We start from the raw sequence: 20,263 nt of genomic DNA, 5'->3' as shown, positions 1-20,263 counted from the left end.
ATAACACGGTCACGCCAAACAAGAATAAGTTAAAAATATACATTGAGAGGCAGAAGCATCCTAGGCAGACACCACCCTCCCTGAAATAAATCCCTAAAGATTCTCTACATGAATCTATCTTACTTTTTGCTTAAGAAAATATACCATGTCCCAAAGAGATGCATAAGTAGGCCATGGTCGTAAACCACAATGTTTATTGTATTATTGCCCATTAATATATATATATATATATATACTTTGATCATTTCATATCATTAGCTTGTGTGTTCCATCCATCATTTAAATTCCCTATATATTTCATTTCAGTAGGTTTTTCTGTCTTTTATTTTTTTTTAACATTGAGTCTTTGATTTTTCTTCAAGTACTTTTGGAGTTACAAGACGAGGATTTAATTCTTTAAATTGGATACGCACATATCCATTGCTTTCACCATAACTTTGCTAACAAACTTAATTGACACATAGTAACAAATTAAAGTCTAAAACTGTGACTATTACGTGACTTGCTCCATCATAAATTATATGGAACAGGGACAACAAAGACCAAGTCTTTTAATTAAATAAAATAGAATTGAAAATTTAAAATTTTGATTCAATTGAAATGATTGTAATTGATCAAAGTAATATTAAGACATCTTAGCAAGAATTTAAGATCTAAAATGTAATGATAATTCATCAGTTGAATTCAGAAAATCTATTTTGACCAGAGCATCAGTTGAACAGGGACAACAAATACTACGTAAGAAAATTGTTGCTTACACATCAATGACGGGAGCAATGCAACAGAAAATTCATCAGTTGCCAATAGACAATGCAAATGTAGAACAAATTATGATATATGTTTCATGCAACGGAATCATATATAGCTAGTTTTATGATTTGGGGCATGAACTCTGTCTTATTCAACGAATAAAAGTATTGCAACTCTTCCTTAAAACAAATTTTACAACTGTAACACAGTAACAGAGAAAGAAGATATCTATAGGTGTGGTGCAAGCCACTAAATCATTGTATTTAGATAGTTGTAATTTACTACTTGTGTGCATTCTATTTGGGCAAACATCTAGGAAGGAGATAAATCCCTATAGCATTCAATTTTGAGCTATGAAGAGACATAGTAGAAGAGTTATCAATTTTTACCTTGAGTTGGATCTTATGGGTGGGAATGTAGATTAGTCAACAGAAGAGAGACTAGAAAGAAGCCTACTCTTACAAGATGCATTTTAAGAACAATTTATATATTTCCTTGTTAAAAATCGAAGTTCTATTGTGGGCACAGGTAAAATAATAAAATAGCATCTTTTGAATTGTCTCGTTTATAAAAGTGAGATAACAAATATACTTGGAACCCCTCTAACCTCTCACATATGTCCCTACTCTTTTTCTCCTAACTACTAGCACCATACATCTCCTAAGGATCAAACTTGGAACTCTAGAATCAGTTTTAAGCACACAAGCATATTGCGAATAAATTACTGATCAAATCAAAAGAAGAACAAAACCAGTACGCGGAACTCAAGACAAGAGGAAAACAATAAATCAAGTAACAAAGGCTTAATTCTCGGATTAGTGGTAATTGATTATACTCGCAAACATCATCTTACCGCAATGCAAAAATGAACAATCAGACACAAACCAAAACAATAAATCTTAATCAGGTTTGCACAGTAATCGAGGGCTAAAGCAGACAAGATGGAGAGATGAAGGCGCAGGTGCTTTACCTCACGCGAGACATGCGCCGAGAGAGAGAAAAGAGATTTGTGCTCGATCGAAATAATTGGCTTGCATTATCGCCCCACTTTTATTTGGACAACTACTATATATATATATATATGTACATTGTGATGCACGCATGACAAATACTTTAAACTCACCAGCGACGCTGAGCACTTTTGAGCGAGCAACGAGGGTGGGAGCGAATGAGAGTGAGCAATGGCGAGGGAGGCAGCGACGATAGCGAGCGAGAGAGGGTTAGGGTTTACAAGAGGCGATTTTGGAAGAGAAGGGGGAATGAGAAGATTAATTTGGGCAGAGGCGGGGGAGGGAGGTATATAAATCATATCCCCGGCGATTTTGGGGGGCGGGGGAGGGGGGTATATAAATCATATCACCGGCGGTTTCAAAAACTGCGGGGATGTGTGAACATTACCGGCGATTTACATAACCGTCGGGGATTGTGGTGTTTTCCCAACAGTTGTTTAAACCATCGAGAAAAGTTCGCCGGCAAAACCCCTATTTCTTGTAGTGAAAAAAGCTATTAATGCATACCAAAAGTTAAAAAAAATGTCTGCTTAGCTTTTTTTATCTCCATTACAAACAACGAAATTCAACATATTCAATAATGAGATCAAAAGTCAAAAACTGAAGGTATGTTGGTCACCAGATATGACCAATTTGGTCACTCACTGAAGGTATGTCGATCATCAGATATTGTTGCACCCACAATGATGTATTATATCAAATTGGAGTAGATGTAATGAGTGAACTTGGTGACCATTATTTAGGATTGAGTTTTTGTTTTCTTAAGATGGTTATAGAGTCACAGTGTTTGGATGAGTAAGTGTTTTGTTTGAGATGATGATGGATTAAAGATTGTTGGTTTTTGGTATAGAAGAAATACGATTTTTGTAATCAATTTTTGGCTTTTAGTCTCATTATTAAATACTTTTTTTGTGAATTTCATTGTTTGTAATAAAGGTAAAAAAATCTAAATAAATATTTTTTTTACTTTTGATTTGAATCAGTAGTTTTTTTAATTTGAATCATTAGTTTAGTTTTTGACTTTTGGTTTGAGAAGTAAGTGATCTCAAATGCATACAAAAATCTTTTAATATGTTTCAAGATCAGATGGTGATGTAACGGGATAATGGTGATTGACATTGGACAAAATTCAGTGAGTAAGTAGTTACATTTTTAAAGTTCAGTAAGTGTATATTAAATTAAGTTTTGTCACGTTAGATTTCGTTAACATTTTTCTTTTGTAATAACTAACGAAATTATAACGAGTGATGGATGATTCGCGTTGAATAAAATTTAATAAATAAATAATTACAATTTTAAAATTTAATAAGTGTTTATTAATTTTACCCCCAAAACCGACACGCGCATCTCTTGTTTCCATTTTTGAATTTAACCGGCATCTCCCTTGTTTCCCGGTCATCCGTCCCCGTTCCCGCCCTTATTCGTGAGAGTCCATACTCCATTGCTGATCTCTCTTCCGCTCTCTGTTTCGAGATGATCTCCCGCTCGCATCTCTCTCTCCAATTGTGCGTTCGCATCCATGATCCATGTCTCAAAGAAATCTTAGAGAAGCCGAAGGCGAGAAGCACTCCGGAGCTCTTTCGTTGAATCTTCGGGAGTAGAAAGGAAAGTTAAATTCTATAATCATCATTCTCTTCCACTGCCAATACAATTCCTCAAATGAATTTCCGCTAAATTTTCTCTCAAATTCGTTCTCCCCCTCTCGAATTCAGTGCATTAGAATATCTTCGTAATTTGTTCTGGAAAAACCCTAGAATCGCGATTTCAATGAGGCCGCGCCGTCGTGATCGGTCAAGTGTTTCTTAGGTCGAGGCGTTTCTGAATTTGAACTCGAAATCTTAGCTTCAATTCTTGTGCCGCCATCCTTTGCAAGAATTGACTTCGACGAGAAGACATTGGGCGGCTGTTACTAAGCTTCTAGGAGCTCTTTAACCTCGGTTTCTTCTTGAAAGGTATTTGAAATCTAGCATCTCTCTGTGTATCTATGGTCGCGTAATTATATTTTGATGGTGTGTATATGTAATTTTAACAATTTTATGTTCTTTAAATATCAGATAGCTTGATGATCCAGACTATGAATTTTTGTTCCTGGTTTGTTTGTTTTTCTTTTCTTTTGCAGAGAGAAAATTATAAGCGCATCAGACTTCCTCTTAATAGAAAGTAGCAGGATTTCTTATACATTATTATACACACGCACACACACACATATGTATTTTGAGAGAGAGAGAGAGAGAGACTTTGCAATGGAATAGTCTTGACGACTATTTCAATCAGTCTAACCCTCCCCTACATATGACCTCTTACACGTGGAGTAGAGAGAGCAAGCAGAACGAAATCAGCTTCACAAACACACAAAGGGAACAGAGGGCATTTGAACTTAGGACCTTCTGCAATGAGAGCGACAACATTAAATCAATTAGTTCGAAACCTAAAGTTATTGGGAAAGTGTTATCTTACACTTCCATCGCCAGAAGATTTGGTTGATCTGTTATAACAACAGTTAACTTCTTTCTGCTATATCATTTTTCAGAATACATTCATGTGAGATAATGGCTACAATGAGCATGGATTTCATTTTGTATGCATGTAACTCATCAAGGTTTGTAGATTTCATTCTGTCTACATGCGCTCGTCAAGCTTTGTAGACTTCATTCTGTATACATTTTTAAGTCATTGTGCTATTGGTATTTCCTAGTTTACACCTGTAAGGTTTGATATTTGTTTTAATCTTTCGTGCCTTTAATTAATTATGGAAATAATGGTGTATCTTTGTTCTCCCCCCCCCCCCCCCCCCCCCCCCCCCATCAGTTACTGAGAAAAGTTTATAGCTATTGCAATGTTACAATGGATGGGGGGATCAAGGCGGAAAGTGGCAACTGTAAGTGGATTTAAAATAAATTTTGCCTTTTCTTCTACATTGATTTATTTTATTTTTTAAATCAGTATTGTAATTTGAAGAATCTAGTAACAGTAGAATAATAAAGCTCATCAAAGTGGAGATTTCTGACATTTTGAGAATGATGAAATTTATTCATCTAAGCTTGACAGATATTTGTTCTCTTAGTGCAACCTGTTCTTTTCCCAGCATATTGCTTTGGCCATTTGTGAAATCCTTAAGACTTACTACTAACAATTATTCATAATTTGAAATAGAGATGTAAGGAGAAATGACAAGTCTGTGTTTAACCTTCCACCCCACCCAGCCAGGTGTGCAGAACCTGGTGTTGACCTGTGGTCCCTGTAAACATACACATTCAACCATTAAACAACATGCGCATATTGTATATTCTTCATTCTGGGATATGCTGTTTGAATTTAATGTGTTCTTCATTGGCAGAACATGTTTACCTGATAATCTTTGACATCTGTTTTGCTATACTCTCTCTATCTCTCTCTTCCCCTACACTTTATATTATTGTAAAAAAAAAGTCGGGTTTATGTTTTATTTTTTCTCCATAGGTAAAATTGTTTTACATCTGAGAAAGTTATTGCAGATTGCATTGAGTATCATGATGTTCAGCTTCTCTTTTGACCTATCACACCTATGTTTTTCATTTTTGCATGATGTTTCTTGATTGTGCTGAGATGGATAAAATTTCAGTCAAGGAAGTCAACACAAGCAAGGTACATAAACACAATAATTTAAACATTTGCTATTCTTCTTTGTTGGAAATTGATGTCAATAGTTGTCATAAAGTAGTAATTTTTGTTACTGAAACCATATGCCAGAATTTTTATTATAATGTAGGATGCAGTAAATTGACACATTAATGATGCTTAGGCAAAAAAAATATTTTGAGCAAAGAAAACGACAAGAAGAACACCAGCAGACAACAGGGGTAGAGAACTTTAGTGATGGAATGACCACAAGCAGTCAACATCAAAATAATACCCGATCCCTGGATATTCTTAGTTTGCTGAACTTGTCAACAGTAGTTCAAGATTGCAAATCACGGTGCCATAGTGGTAAGACTGATTAGCATTTTATTAATTCTGTATATTTAATTTTATCATTCCAACTCGTATTATTTATTTACTAAGGTTATTTGTCTAATGTTGGCTTTTGTTTTATTTATTACTACAGGTTATCCTTTTCATGATTTACCTCTCCTTTTCAGCTCTTTTAGGGTCCATGTTGCTTTTTTTTTTTTTTTTGATCGATGTAGATAATACTTTTCATTTTTTAATCCCTCCCTCTCCCTTTTTTGGGGGGGGTCAATCTTGTTGGATTTCTCAGGACGATGAAATTGAAGAAGGTGTTGTCTTCATGATCCCACAGTTAATAAGCAAATAACTTCAAAAACTAGTCCTGCTTTTTGTGTATTGTAATCCCGAGCTTTTACTTGGACTTCACCATTCCATATACATCTTTTTAACTGACAGTGCATTTTCATTGAAATTTTCCCCCTTTTTTCATTTTTCAGCTTAGTTTACTTTTTCATTTTTAATTCTTATAATTTTTGGCATGAAAATATGCTAAAATTACAGAGCTTTAAGCATTAATCTATCAAGAATGAAGTGACAATGATGTTTTTGCAATTATGAACCATAGTCAAGGGCTTTCTGATTTCCCAAGGATTGATGTAAATAAATTTTCTATTTAAATTTCATTTTTGTGACAATATCATATTTGGAATGATAACATGTTTAGGTTGTGGCATTCATTCATTCTGTGTAAAAATTTTCTTAACCTTTCCTGTGTTTTTCTATTTGAACAACAATATAAGTGAGTGAAAATTCAGGAGGTGCCAAAGTAGTGAATTATCATATTTCGAAGTCCCCACCCACAATCCAAACCAAAAGAGGCACACCAGCAGGTCGTACTGAGTTCAAGGAAGCAAGTAGGTGTTTCTGAAGTTAATCCCTTTTTGTAGCTTTTACTAGGCCATCTACTTATCAACTCTGTTAGTTCTATATGGACTTTTTATTCAGAATGATTTATTCTGGAGCAGGAAATCCATCAGACTGCGAATTGGAGACTGTATACCCAAATAAGTAAGCTTTTAAGGGCATGAATGTTCAATTACAAAATCCCTGTCCCATTTGAACACATCAACTCCCTTTCACTCAAAAAGCCTTTGTCCAGTTGGAAAATTCTTTTGATATATATTCATTACAGAACACCTAATATTTTGCTGTTAATTCGCAATAAAGTTATTGCTGGTTTCCTTTATGCATTCAATGAGGGATCTACATAAACAGATTATTATACCTTTCCTTTTCTTTGCATGCCTAGCATACGTTTGTCAAGAAAGAGTCTATATTGGCTGTTAAAATTGATTTTTGCATGCTTCCAGGTTTTTATCAAGTGCAGCAGATAATGAAAAGGAAGAATTAACTAGAAATGGTGAGAAAACAGCTCAGTTGAAGATGGAAACTGAGCACCGTAAGTGCCATAAATAACTATCTTTCAAGTGTTAAATTTTCTTAGCAAAAAACAGGAAGTGTTAGGGTCCGTTTAGTTGTGGAAAACATTTTGTAATTTTCATCTTCAATTTTATAACTAAGTATACTCTTTAACATTTTATGTTTGAAAAGTAATAGCATTCGTTTCTAGAAAATTTAGAAAACATTTTTTTTAATGTTTCCCAATTCATACTAAAGTTGAAAAATTATAAAATTGAATATCTTCTTGTGGGAGATTCAACCATTCAATAGAAAATTGGAGTTGAAAAATTAGAAAATATTTTCTAAACCTGAACAGGCCCTTAATTTTCCAAATATGTTCTATTCTTTTTCGTCCATTTCTGCACTTATAATTTGTATCTTGTGATGGCATTTTAGATTTATCTTGAGATTGAAATCTCTTAATTTGCAAATGTATTCTATTCTATTTTGTCCAGAGCTATCCGTCTTTGATTTACTTGGTGATGATGGGCCAAATGATAGTTTAGAAGAAAGTAATATGCACGAAGCCCATGTTGCATTTACAGTTGAAGGTATGTTCTCGTTTATTTAGAATTGAAGGGAACTTTTATGTTTGCATATGTTGTGAGAAAAACTTTACTTGGAAATTTGTGATCTAAATTTAAAAGCCATAAACTGTTCTCCAATTGTCCAGCTTGAAGTTTGTAACTTTGTAGAGAAATGATTTGTTTTTGAAGGGGAATGATTAGATAAAACTGTTTCTGGATGTAAATGTAGATAGCCATGTTAACAGGAAAGGAGCTGGCCTTCCAATTGATTGTCTGGAAGTGCATTTATTCCATGTTTACGTTTTCTTCTCCAAGTCATAATGATGCTCCTATATTATAGTTGTCACGTTAGAGCTGGTGAAGCAAATCACTCGCTGTATTGGGATACTGTAAATTAACAATATTAAGTCTTAAGAAATTATATTCATTGGTCTTATTTGAGGCTTTCTATTGTTTTCATTATTAAATCTTTTTATATCCTGCTTTTTGTTCATCAGGTTTAGGTAAAGTGGAGTCAGAAACCCCTGTTCATTCACCCGAACTGCCTGGCAGGTACTGTAAGGCATTCAGAACTGTATTAGCTCAAACTTGGATTATGTGCGATTTACATATTATTAGTAGGTACAGTATTTTAGCATTTTATTGACCAGTCCTCGAGGATGATGCTATCCTAGTGTGTGTTGTAAATCATAACTAGAAGAAAATTTGGTTGTTAACTCTACCTACCGAGATGCACGTTGGCCAGTATGGTGCCAGCAGAACTTGACACTTCTTTTCCCAATCTCATGCGTTCTGAGAGGCTACCCCAGTTATTACCAATCCTGATCCCTGTAAAGCACTTCCAAGTTCAAAACTGATTTTATCAATTAAATTTTACTTTTCTCTTGCCTAGTATGGTGTGCCAACTCCCAGTCTATATATTTGTAACGGAGTCCTTTTAAGCTTGTACCTTACTGTCCTACATATTGTCAAGTGATAATTTGCTGAAAGAACAAAACATAAGAGTGCAATGCTTCATTGGTTCTTTCATATCAACATTTGTTGGTGTTATGCCCGCTTCCCCCCCCCCCCCCCCCCGCGTTGCTGCCACGCAGCGCGCGAGGGGCTCCACCCCCGAGTGACCTCTCTCGGGGGTATTGCACACCCCCGAGAGAGGTCCCTCGGGGGTGCCTAATGTGCACCCCTTTTTGCGCGCGTTCGCGTGCCTACATTCATGCACCTTCGCGCCAATAATCTCGCAAGACTCAGTTAAAACCGTCTCCGAGATATCCGCCAAGAAAAGTGGGTCACTCGACACATGGATGCCACTCCCATCACTATAAATAGGGGGTATTTTTCTCTCATTCGGAAGGCAATCTCTCACTCTCGTACTTACATTTTTGCCTTCAAATATTTTACTTCTACGAAGGTCTGACTTAGGCATCGGAGGGTCCACGCGGGGATTCTCACTCGTGCCCCTAACCGATTTTCTTTCCAACAGGTCATCCATCACTCTCAACCTAGCCAAAGGGCTCACCCATCGCTGCCGTGACCCCCGAGGGACTCATCCATTACTCTCAAGGGACTCATCATCAGTGTTATGACCCCCTGAGAGACTCATCCATCGCTGCAGTGACCCCCGAGAGACTCATCCATCGCTATCATTCCACTCCAGAAGACTCACCCATCTCTCCTGATAATTACTCATCGTTTGGACAATCCACACGTTACTCATACTCTCGAAGGAGTCATCCCCCGAGTAAGTCGTCCATTGCTCAGATACACCCTACGGGAGTCATCCATCGTTCGGATCAGCCATACGAGGGCCATCTATCAGTAATTTCCCCTTTTACAAATTTATTGTTGTAATCGTGTAACAACAATTGGCACCGTCTGTGGGAAACGCAAACAAAAAGCTACAGAACTATTCCCTCACTATGGCTCAAACCCGAAGTAATCGTCAGACCCTCTCCCGGGGTGCCCAATCACCTCGACGAGAGACCCTCGCTCGAGTGGAAGAACAACATCCATCTACTCATGAGGGCCCGCTACCCCTCACCCATGGGGGTCATCCGCCCCTCACCCATGGGGGCCAACCATCCCTCATCCATCAATCTCTTCGAGAGGGTCACCCATCCCTCACTCATCAGCAACAGCCTCTTCCATAGCCATCTCATCCATTGGGGGTGCAACTTCAAGTGCTGCCCTTTACTGCCTCACATGTTCTCTCAAGACCCTACCCAGGGATACAAGTCTCCTCTGTCGTTCCTTGGGTGGAGTATGAGGCTCTACGACAACAACATGATGAAGGAATGCAAGCTCTTCGGGAAATGGCGGGTATCCTGCAAAGTTTGGTTCCTCACGGGACAATCCCAGAAGCATTAAGAAAGTTTATGTCAGAGACAGTTCCCTCCCACATGGCACATTAAGAGGTACCGGGGGATGGCTCCTACCGAGAAGTGAGCCCTGAAACTCATGCTCAACATGTTCATATTCGAAACGATCCACCGAGATCCCCTTTAAGAGGAGCTCATAGCCAGACTTTTTCCCAATGAGAAAAACGAGGAGGAAACGATCGTCGAAAGACTGAAAGGCAGAGTCCACAAAGAGGAAGATACTCTGAAACGGTAGCCAGCACTCTTATGGAAAGAGATCGGGATTCTAAACCCGCAACCCAACAGAGAGATGGGCCTGATGACAACCCTACCGCATTTAGTGCACGGGAGACAGCCAACATGAAAAAAATGATAGAGCGGGTGCTGTAATAGAATAAGTTATTACCTGCTCCCGAGGAATAATTTTGAGGAAAACTACCATTCGTGGCAGAAGTAATGGAGAAACCTTTGCCGAGAAAGTTCAAAATGCCCTAGATAAACCCTTATTCAGGCAAAGACGACCCCTATGATCACGTGCAAAATTACGAATCTTTAATGATACTTCATGGATGAGACGATGAGATAATGTGTAGGGCATTTCCCTTAACCTTAACTGGGCACGCTCAGGCCTAGTTTAATGGTTTACCTGAAGCATCCATTTCTTCATTCGGGTAGCTAAAAACAGAGTTCATTAAGGCATTCATTATTAACAGTCAGAGGAAGAAAGACGCGACATACCTCCTTAGCATTCGACAGGGGAGCAAAAAGACCCTACGCCACTATGTGGACAGATTTCGAAACGCTACGCTTGAGATCCGCAACCTACTGATTGAGATGGCAGTGTCTGCCATGTTCCAAGGGGTGCGACTGACTTCCTTCCAAGAATCTCTATCTCTAAACCCACTAAAATTCTTGATAGATTTGTTCGTCAGGGCCAATAAATATATACACCATACAGAAGTAATGAGGACTGTGGCAATGGATGAAGACAGGAAGCGGAAAGGAAATGAGCGAGATATTGAAGAAGATCTTAATCGGCGACAAGAGAGGACTCGAAGACTAGATGATGTCAAGCCCCAGTTCAATCACTATACCCGGCTCACCCAACCTTGATCTACCATATTGGCAGCCATAGAAGGATCAAGCCTAATCAGACTTCCAAAAAAGGTGGATCGACCTATAAGAAAGAATCAGGATGAGTATTGTTGATACCATAAGACTTGTGGCCATTCCACTGATCAATGTAGGGAGTTGAAAAATCAAATTGAGATGCTTATCCGGGAAGGGCACTTACAAAGATATGTGCGAGAAGAAGAGGAAAACAATAGGGAGTCACAAAGAAGAGAAGAGAGGCCTGAAACACAGGAAATACATAATCCAAGACAGCAAGAAAGAGGAAGCGACTATAGACAAAATCTCCCTCTAGATAATGAACCAATACATCAGGTTATATATGTCATTTTGGGCGGCGAAACATTGGCTGGTGATAGATCATCTTCCTGAAAAGCCTATACCCGTTTGGCCTACCAGGTCAATTCGATAATGGAGGTTAGAGAAAATGAAGAGCCCATTATGTTCACACCTGCCGACAGAGGAGATATAATCATTCCACATGATGACTCGATGGTAATCTCAACTGTCATTGCAAAGTACCCAATTGAGAGAATTTTAGTAGACAGCGGTAGCTCAGTTAACCTCATTTATTGGAATTGCTTCGAGCAAATGCACATTTCACAAGATCGATTGAAAAATATCTCTTCACCTTTATATAGTTTCACTGGGGAGCCTGTCTCGGTGGCTGGTTCAATTCAGTTGCCAGTCACATTGGGCTCTGATCCTTAGAGAACAACACGCCAGGCCTACTTTATGGTGATTAAAGCCTCATCAACTGCATACAATCTAATTTTTGGTTGTCCCTTGCTCAACAACATAAGAGCCGTAGTCTCTTCCTGTTATCTGTTGATGAAATTTCCTACACCCCAAGGAGTGGGACAAGTCCGAGGGGATCAACGGAAGGCCCGCACGTACTATGTTGCATCTACAAAAGGGAAACAGAGTGAAAAGACTTTATCGATTGTCAAGCAAACTATGCAAGATTAAGTTGTATTATTCCCTTTATTTGAATCGTAATAATGTGAGTCTAAAATGGTATCGTGGGCGTAGGCACATTTGGTTGAACCACATCAAAATGCTTGTACTCATTTCTGCGAATAAATTATCATTATAGCGTCCACTATTAACCACCAGATTCCATCAAGGTTCCTTTTCAAATGAAGACCAGTTGCCTTGCGCATGGCCCGTCAATTGGGAGAAAGTTAAAAGCCCGTTGCCCTACTTATAGCTCGGCAATGAGGGAGATAACAAGCCCATTGTCCCACGCGTAGTGCGACAATAGGGGAAAAATAAGACGTTGTCGCTCATAGCCCGGCAACGAGGTGAAAGCTAAAGGTTCATTGTCATGCGCATAGCCCGGCAACGGGGAGAAAACTAAAAACCTGTTGCCCTGCTCACAACCCGGCAAGGAGGTGAAAATGAAAAGTTCATTGCCCCACGCATAGCCCGGTAACGAAGTGAAAGCTAAAAGCTCGTTGCCTTGCTTATCGCTCGGCAACGAGAGAGATAACAAGCCCATTGTCTCGCGCGTAGTCTGACAATAGGGGGAAAATAAGACATTGTCTCGCACATGGCCTGACAATGGGGTGAAAATAAAATTACTGTCCTGCAAAAAGTCCGATAGAAATGAGCCATAATATTTGTTGCCCCATAAGTGACCTACACCGCTTCGCCTGGTGACTAAAGGCCCATTACCTTACTACTAGCCCGACAACGAAGTAAACACAGAAAGACCTGTTGTCTCGCTAACAGTCCAACCACAAGGTAAAAATAATAAGTTTGTTGCCCTGCTCATACCTCGGCAACAAGAAAATACCAAAACTAATTGCGGACGTAAGCGCTACACCGAACCGCGAAAATAAAATATGTACATTCTTTCTAATTGCGGACGTAGGCATTATGCCGAACCGCAAAAATAAAATATTTATGCTATTTAATTACGAACGTAGGCATTATGTCGAATCGCAAAAATAAAATATTGCAAACTTAGACACTGCACTCACAATACCAGCGAGCATGTACACCTGAAGCTAGAGAGCCGCGCCATTGTAACAGAAAGGCTCATTGCCCCTCTCACAACCTGGTGATGAGGAGGCAAGAACATCCCATTGTCTCGCAAGCAGCCTGACAACGAGAAGACATGAAATCGTTATCCTGCAATACATCGAGGGAGCATAATTTCAACAGCCCCGCAAATGACTTACACTGCTTCACTTGGCGTCCGAATGGTACAATAACTGTTGCCCTACAAGAAGAGATGTCATATTCATCATTTTGCAAATAATCTGACAAACTAAAAAATGGAGTGACAATCATCACGAACACCTTTGGATTCGGAGAAAATTCCTCAATACGCCAATTCATCTCTCGGCAACATGTAGATACATATACGAGCCAATAATGATATGGTCACTCTTGACTTGATTTGAAGATATTTCCGAGCCCCCGTCACCTCGAGAGCTAGGAGTGTATGAAGAAATCGTGCTTATACTCCTAGAAGATGAAGAACTGAATGCATGGACCATAGCTGCAAGGGCAGGAGCTTCAACACATCATTCAAAGACTCTGCCACATCTACTTGAAGCCATAGCGCTTATGAGGAGTTGAAATATGAAAATGCCAGAGCCACAAATAACACAGAAGAGTTGTTGAAACAATGACTAAATGAGAAGCTCAAGCCTTCTTTTCTAAGGGCACACAGGGAGCAAAATGCCAAAAATAACTACAAAAGACGTGAAGGAAGATATTGCTACAAAATAAAGGAGAAAAAACAACCTCTTAAAAATATGGCAGTGTTGCAGGCAGAATACTCTTCCTCCCGGGAGACCCGACAGAAAGAGTAGGGAGCAATTGTTATGCCCGCTTCCCCCCTTTTGCTGCCACGGAGCAGTGTGGGGGAGGAGGGCGCCTCCACCCCCAAGAGATGTCTCTCGAGGGTACTTTCACACCCCCGAGAGACCTCTCTCGGGGGTATTGCACACCCCTGAGAGAGGTCCCTCGGGGGTGCCTAATGCGTGCCCCTTTTTGCGCACGTTCATGTGCCTGCATCCATGCACCCTCGCGCCAATAACCTCGTAAGACTCAGTCAAAACCGTTTCCGAGATATCTGCCAAGAAAAGTGGGCCACTCGACACATGGATGCTATCCCATCGTTATAAATATGGGGTATTTTTCTCTCATTCGGGAGGCAATCTCTCACTCTCGTACTTACATTTTTGCCTTCAAACATTTTACTTCTACGAATGTCTGACTTAGGCATCGGAGGGTCCACGCGGGGATTCTCACCCGCGCCCCTAATTGATTTTTTTTCCAACGGGTCATCCATCGCTCTCAACTTAGCCAAGGGGCTCACCCATCGCTGTCATGACCCTCGAGGGACTCATCCATTGCTTTCAAGGGACTCATCCATTGGTGTCATGACCCCTCAGGAGACTTATCCATTGCTGTCGTGATCCCCTCGAGAGACTCATCTATCGTTGTCATTCTACTCCAGAAGACTCACCCATCTCCCCCGATAATTATTCATCGTTTGGACAATCCACACGTTACTCATACCCTCGAAGGAGTTATCCCTCGAGTGAGTCGTCCATTGCTCAGATACACTCCACGAGAGTCATCTATCCTTCGAATCAGTCATACAAGGGTCATTCATCAACAATTTCTCTTTTTATAAATTTATTATTGTAATCATGTAACATCAGTTTGATTACAATTGTTTAGAAATATTTTAAGATATCTCAAGCAAATATCACACTAGTTGACTGTAGAGCCAATACAGAACAGTCAAGGGGAAGTAAAAAAGACGAAAAAAAGAAAAGAGAGACAGTGGAAATAGGAGAGAAGCAGAGGAAATAAAATAGGAAGAAAGAAATAGTGAAGAAGAGGTGGGTGAAAGAAATCGAGATAGAAAAACATCCGAAATTAGGTAACAAAAATAAAAAAAAGGAAAACATCCAACGTTCAGTTATCAATTTAATATTCCAGTCTGCAGATTCTCTTGCACGTCTGAATACAGATGCCTACAGAGCCACACCCACCTAAATGGGAAAAAAATATTAGGAAATAAAATAAGGGACCTAGTGTATGGGGCTCCCTGCTTCGTAGGGTTGGGAGTGTTATATTCGTACAACGTTCTCTTATTTTTTTTTCCAAATAGGCTATTTTCATAAGTTGAATCCATTTCCTCAAGTCACAACAAAAAATTAAGCAATGAAAAGAAAAAATCCAATTCAAGCAAAAACTCAAAATCTTAAATAATTTAGAACCCGAAGTAAATTTATATTCTTATTTCTTATTCACAATCTTCAAGCACAAGCGGCCTTACTTTTTCTTCCCTAAAAACGGATGATGTATTGTGGTATGCAGTCTCAAATAAACGCCATAAAGTGGTAGTTTATTAAATTTGTACACCACTTTTTAATATATGACGTGAATAATTCTGGCTTGTCAAGGGGAAAACAAGAAACCTATATGTCAAAAGACTTGAACTATTCACAGGTTTCTTGTTTTCCAATTGACAAGCCAGAATTATTCACGTCATATATTAAAATATGAGAATTTTATAACGCATCAGTGGCTATGGAGATTGTCACAGTGAACTGAGAGTCTGAGAAGTCTGATATTGGTTGAGGTTTACAAAAGATGAAGTGCAGAAAGTAAAAAGAGGCTTGCAACATTTGGAAGGAAAATCTTGCTTGTAGAACTCAACAACGGGAAAATATCTTGAGACCTGGTCCCATGCGAAAAAATCTCCTATTACCCGGAATGAATACTACAAAGAGCTACTTGCAGCCTAAACTTTAGCCAAATACAAATAGTTTTCAAGTAGGCTTCTTGTATTAGAGAAGTGTTCTGTTTCTCACGATGGGCAATAGAGTTGATCTGCATGCCCGGCGTAGACATGCACGAAGAAGGGGTGGGGGCCCACTCCTCTTTTTGAGTTTGCTCACATCGAACAAATATTATATTGCTCGATGCGAGCAACACAATATTTCACTCTTGTATCAATTAAATCTCTAAACGTCTCTTTATTAGGGACAATTTTCATGATACTTAATGAGGAAAATTACAAAAGTAATTGATGTGCTTGCAAAATTTGGAAACGAAAGTTTCTACCATTTGAAAAGTTTGGGATATTTGTTTTCGTATTTTAGTTTTTAATTTTAAATTTATTCTTAATTTTATATTTTGAGTGTCTATTTTGAAATTGTTAAAAATATATATTTTTTTTGTAGCATTTTTCGTGTTTTGAAAATTTTGAGTGTGTTTATGATGAAAACAACTAAAATAATTTTTTTTTTTGTTTTAAGTTTTATTTATAATTTTTTTTATTTTTTAAAATATAAAAATAAACATATTTTTACTATATTAAAAAATAAAAAATAAAAAAAAAATATGGTCTTAGCTGGTGAAGTGTATGATGTTATTTGTACTTTTAGTAGAAAAAGTGCGCTAAAACTATACTATGGCAGAGTTGATAATTTTGTAGTGGAAATAATATTATTCCAAAATAATGTTTGTTAAATGAGTGAGATAAATTTTTATTAAGATAATTTATTTATAAAATTCAAGATAAGTTATTCGAACAAGGAAAAAGATAAATTTATCTTGAAAATTTAAGATTAAAAGTCATGTGATTTTTTTTAAAAAAAAAATTTAACAGACACAAAAAAAAGTAATTTTGTCTAAAATATTTTTTATATTTTATATTTTTTTTATCTATATTTTAATTAACAAATGCTATTCAAATAAATAGCACATGAATACTAAAACTCTTGATTTTAGTCCTCATTAGGATTTTTTTATTTTATTTTGTAGATGTTAAGTTATTAATTAAAGACTGTGATTTGAGTTATTTACACACAGATTGTTTATAATTTATTTTTATTCTTAAAAGACCTTGTGATTTACTTTATTTTACATAGACAATCTCTTTATTACTTTATTTTGCATTAATTAATTTTAAATTAAGTTAAATTTAACTAGATTTTCTCCTAATTACAAAAGAATAAAAAAACACAGACGGCCAACCGCCGCCGATTGGAGCCCGACTTCTGCAGCCTCGGCATTGTTCTGCACCGATTGGGGGCCCAACACCTGCAGCATGCCAAACCCATATACAAAACTCAAAACAGTTGAGTTCTCTTCAGCGAGGGAGATTGAAGTGACATACAACAGGGAGAGACCCTCCCTCTTTTTCTCCAGCTTCTGATGGACGGCGAAAAGGGGTGCTCACTGGCGATGGCCTCAGAGGCCATCGCCAGCAAAGACAGTTGATGTTGGACTCCAACTAGTTCCCTCTTCCTTCCTTCTTCGATCTGTACATACAACAATCTTTGGTTCGCATTGCTTGCAATAAGGATAGCGAGGATGAGTGTGGTTTCGGATATGTTGGCAAATATGGGTTCAATTTAGAGTTTGATTTAGGGGGATCGGTTATTAACATCAGATTTGTTCGGATACTTCGATTTTGTAGTTGGGGTTTCAGCGATGAGAACCAACCAGCTATGGGTTTTGGGGCGGGGGGGTGGGGGGAAGAGAGAGAGAGAGAAGAAGCTGCTGAGGAGGAGGAAGAGGGAGCCGATCGCCGGCGATGGTTTTTCACCTTTTGGTTTTTATTTTTTAGTTTCTTACTTAATTTATTTAATTTAATTAAGATTTAAGAAACTTAATTTAGATTAGTTAGGACTTAATGTGGTTTGTAACATATGAATGTTTAAGTAAAAAATGTAAGTCACATAAATTTCTATAATCATTTCTAAATCACATAAGATATACATATAAATGATTTAAACTATAAGAGATTTAAGAATAATTTATTCAAATTTTACATATATCTTGGCCATTTAAGTCTATGAAAACCTGTCGATGTTAAATTAATTAGAATATGTGGTTTTTGGTTCTTAATAGAAATGCCTTATTTGTTCTCGATTGTACTGTCATGGATGCTTTAATTGGTTTAAACTTTTAATCTAGTTAGTTTGTGGTTTATTTATAGTACAACATGGAACCTTAAATGGATGATAGAACTTCTCTTGAATTGTGGTTTACAATTTTTAATAAAGATTCTCTTCATATGGTCCGTCCTTCTCTTTGAAGCCTGCAAGTGAACCTCAAGTCTCCCAGGTTAAATTAATTAGAATAAGTGGTTTTTGGTTCTTAATAGAAATGCCTTCTTTATTCTAGATTGTACTGAATGCATGGATGCTTTAATTGGTTTAGACTTTTAATCTAATTAGTTTGTGGTTTATTTATAGTACAACATGGAACCTTAAATGGATGATAGAACTCCTGAATCTCGTGGTTTACAAATTTTAATACAGATTCTCTTCATATGGTCCGTCCTTCTCTTTGAAGCCTGCAAGTGAACCTCAGCCTCCCAAGAACCTTAGCCATCTGGTATATGATCTTGACCGTGAAATCCAATTTTATTTTTCATTCACGTGTCCAATTTCTTGCACACGTGTCCAATTTATTATGTTGAAGTCCAATCTTCATCCACAAAAACATTTTTTGCATAGAATATTTTCTGTGGCCCCTTTATTAGAGTTCAATTTTCCTATGGGTGCTACATTTGTCTGTTACATAAATATTTCACAAGATGTATCAAATCCATATACCATATAGAACACCAATATCATTAAAGAAGAAGAATACCTCTTAGATCCTTAAGTAGTGATGAAAACCTGATTGAAATGGCAAGCACAAATGCACAAGCCACAAGCTAGATCTTCCTCTTCTTCTCCTCTATGGTGCCTTAGTCATTTCTCAATAGGAAGAAATGGTGTGATAGATGCAATGGAGAGAAGAGGGGACCTAGCCTTCTATATATAATGCCAATAGAGTTTCACCCATCACAAAACCCTATTGGGCCTACACTTATTCCACAAATCATATATATACAAATGGGTTCAAGCCCATAAAGGTGCACCAAGTCCAATGTCCAATTATGATCACATATAACTCATTAGGCCTCCACGCATTGTTAAGCTACAGTCCAACTGATTTTTTCTCAAAATAAGATCCAATTAATATTACACACATTATGAAAAATTCTAACATTTTCCCACTTGTGCAATATTAGTTGGGGTTTAATTTTAATTTAATTTTTTTTTTAAATTCACTCTCCAGTTAGACAACAAAAATTTGAAAACTTGAGTGGCCACAATTTTTTAAAGGATAGCTTAGCAAATAATCACCTTTAAACATGTTCCGTTTAACCTAATTACCAAAATTAGATCATAGCCGTCAAAATGTATTTATTTCCATAAATTTGCACTATGGTCATAATCTTGGCAATTAAATCAATAGGAACACAATATTATTTGAAAGTGTAGTATAGACAATAGCATATACATTAGTGATTCTTATGCCAAGTCTATATCAGTCTTTTAACCATCATTATCCATGAAAGCTGAAACCGGATGCCTTCAATAGTGATAAAAGAAACAAGCATACAACTCTAAAATATATAGTGATATCATCAATATCATATCATGTAAAAGTACATCAGCATGCATATGGCCTTAAAATTTAATATGGATTCATGATATCACCAATATCATGTAATAGCATATACATTAGTGATTCTTATGCCAAGTCTATATCAGTCCTTTAACCATCATTATCCATGAAAGCTGAATCCGGATGCCTTCAATAGTGATAAAAGAAACAAGCATACAACTCTAAAATATATAGTGATATCACCAATATCATATCATGTAAAAGTACATCAGCATGCATATGGCCTTAAAATTTAATATGGATTCATGAAATCAAATAACCAAGCTCATTACATAACAGTAATTGGGAGAAACAAATCAATAAAATAACAACTCCCACTAACTAAGCACATCAAAGGACTCTAAAATCCCCATATTAACAACATGCCTTTTAAAATCAACAAGTCTAAGTCCTTTGGTTAATGGATCAGCAATCATAACCTGGGTATTTATGTGCTCCACAATAATATCATCTTTCTTGACCATATCTCTGATTAAAAGATACTGATCTCTATGTGTTTGGAACCACTAGAACTTTTATTATTTTTAGTGAAGAAAACTATTGCGCTATTGTCACAATAAATTTTGATTGGCCTTGAGATGGAATCAACAATCAAAAG

At 37.4% G+C, this 20,263-nt stretch overlaps 1 protein-coding gene across 6 annotated transcripts in view; it reads left to right on the top strand.

The window, feature by feature from the left end:
* The first annotated feature begins 3,127 nt into the window (after window positions 1-3,127).
* LOC127797600 (uncharacterized) overlaps window positions 3,128-20,263 on the top strand; it is a 29,401-nt gene continuing 12,265 nt past the window's right edge. For 4 of the 6 annotated variants that reach the window (XM_052330633.1, XM_052330634.1, XM_052330632.1 and 1 more), the window contains exons 1-10: window positions 3,128-3,712; window positions 4,569-4,638; window positions 5,362-5,384; window positions 5,542-5,726; window positions 6,488-6,601; window positions 6,713-6,755; window positions 7,058-7,146; window positions 7,604-7,699; window positions 8,173-8,227; window positions 18,465-18,540. In XM_052330633.1, coding sequence (XP_052186593.1) covers window positions 4,597-4,638; window positions 5,362-5,384; window positions 5,542-5,726; window positions 6,488-6,601; window positions 6,713-6,755; window positions 7,058-7,146; window positions 7,604-7,699; window positions 8,173-8,227; window positions 18,465-18,540 — 723 coding nt within the window. In that variant the 5' untranslated portion in view covers window positions 3,128-3,712; window positions 4,569-4,596. Of the gene's footprint in view, window positions 3,713-4,568; window positions 5,727-5,844; window positions 6,602-6,692; window positions 6,756-7,057; window positions 7,147-7,603; window positions 7,700-8,172; window positions 8,228-18,464; window positions 18,541-20,263 lie in introns of all 6 variants that reach the window. The other 2 variants (XM_052330635.1, XM_052330637.1) reach the window with 2 other exon arrangements.

This window comes from Diospyros lotus, chromosome 3 (assembly GCF_014633365.1).
Source record: "Diospyros lotus cultivar Yz01 chromosome 3, ASM1463336v1, whole genome shotgun sequence".
Taxonomy (NCBI): Eukaryota; Viridiplantae; Streptophyta; class Magnoliopsida; order Ericales; family Ebenaceae; genus Diospyros; species Diospyros lotus.
The sequence above is the reverse complement of the archived record's forward strand: the minus strand, read 5'-3'. Positions and strand labels throughout refer to the sequence as shown.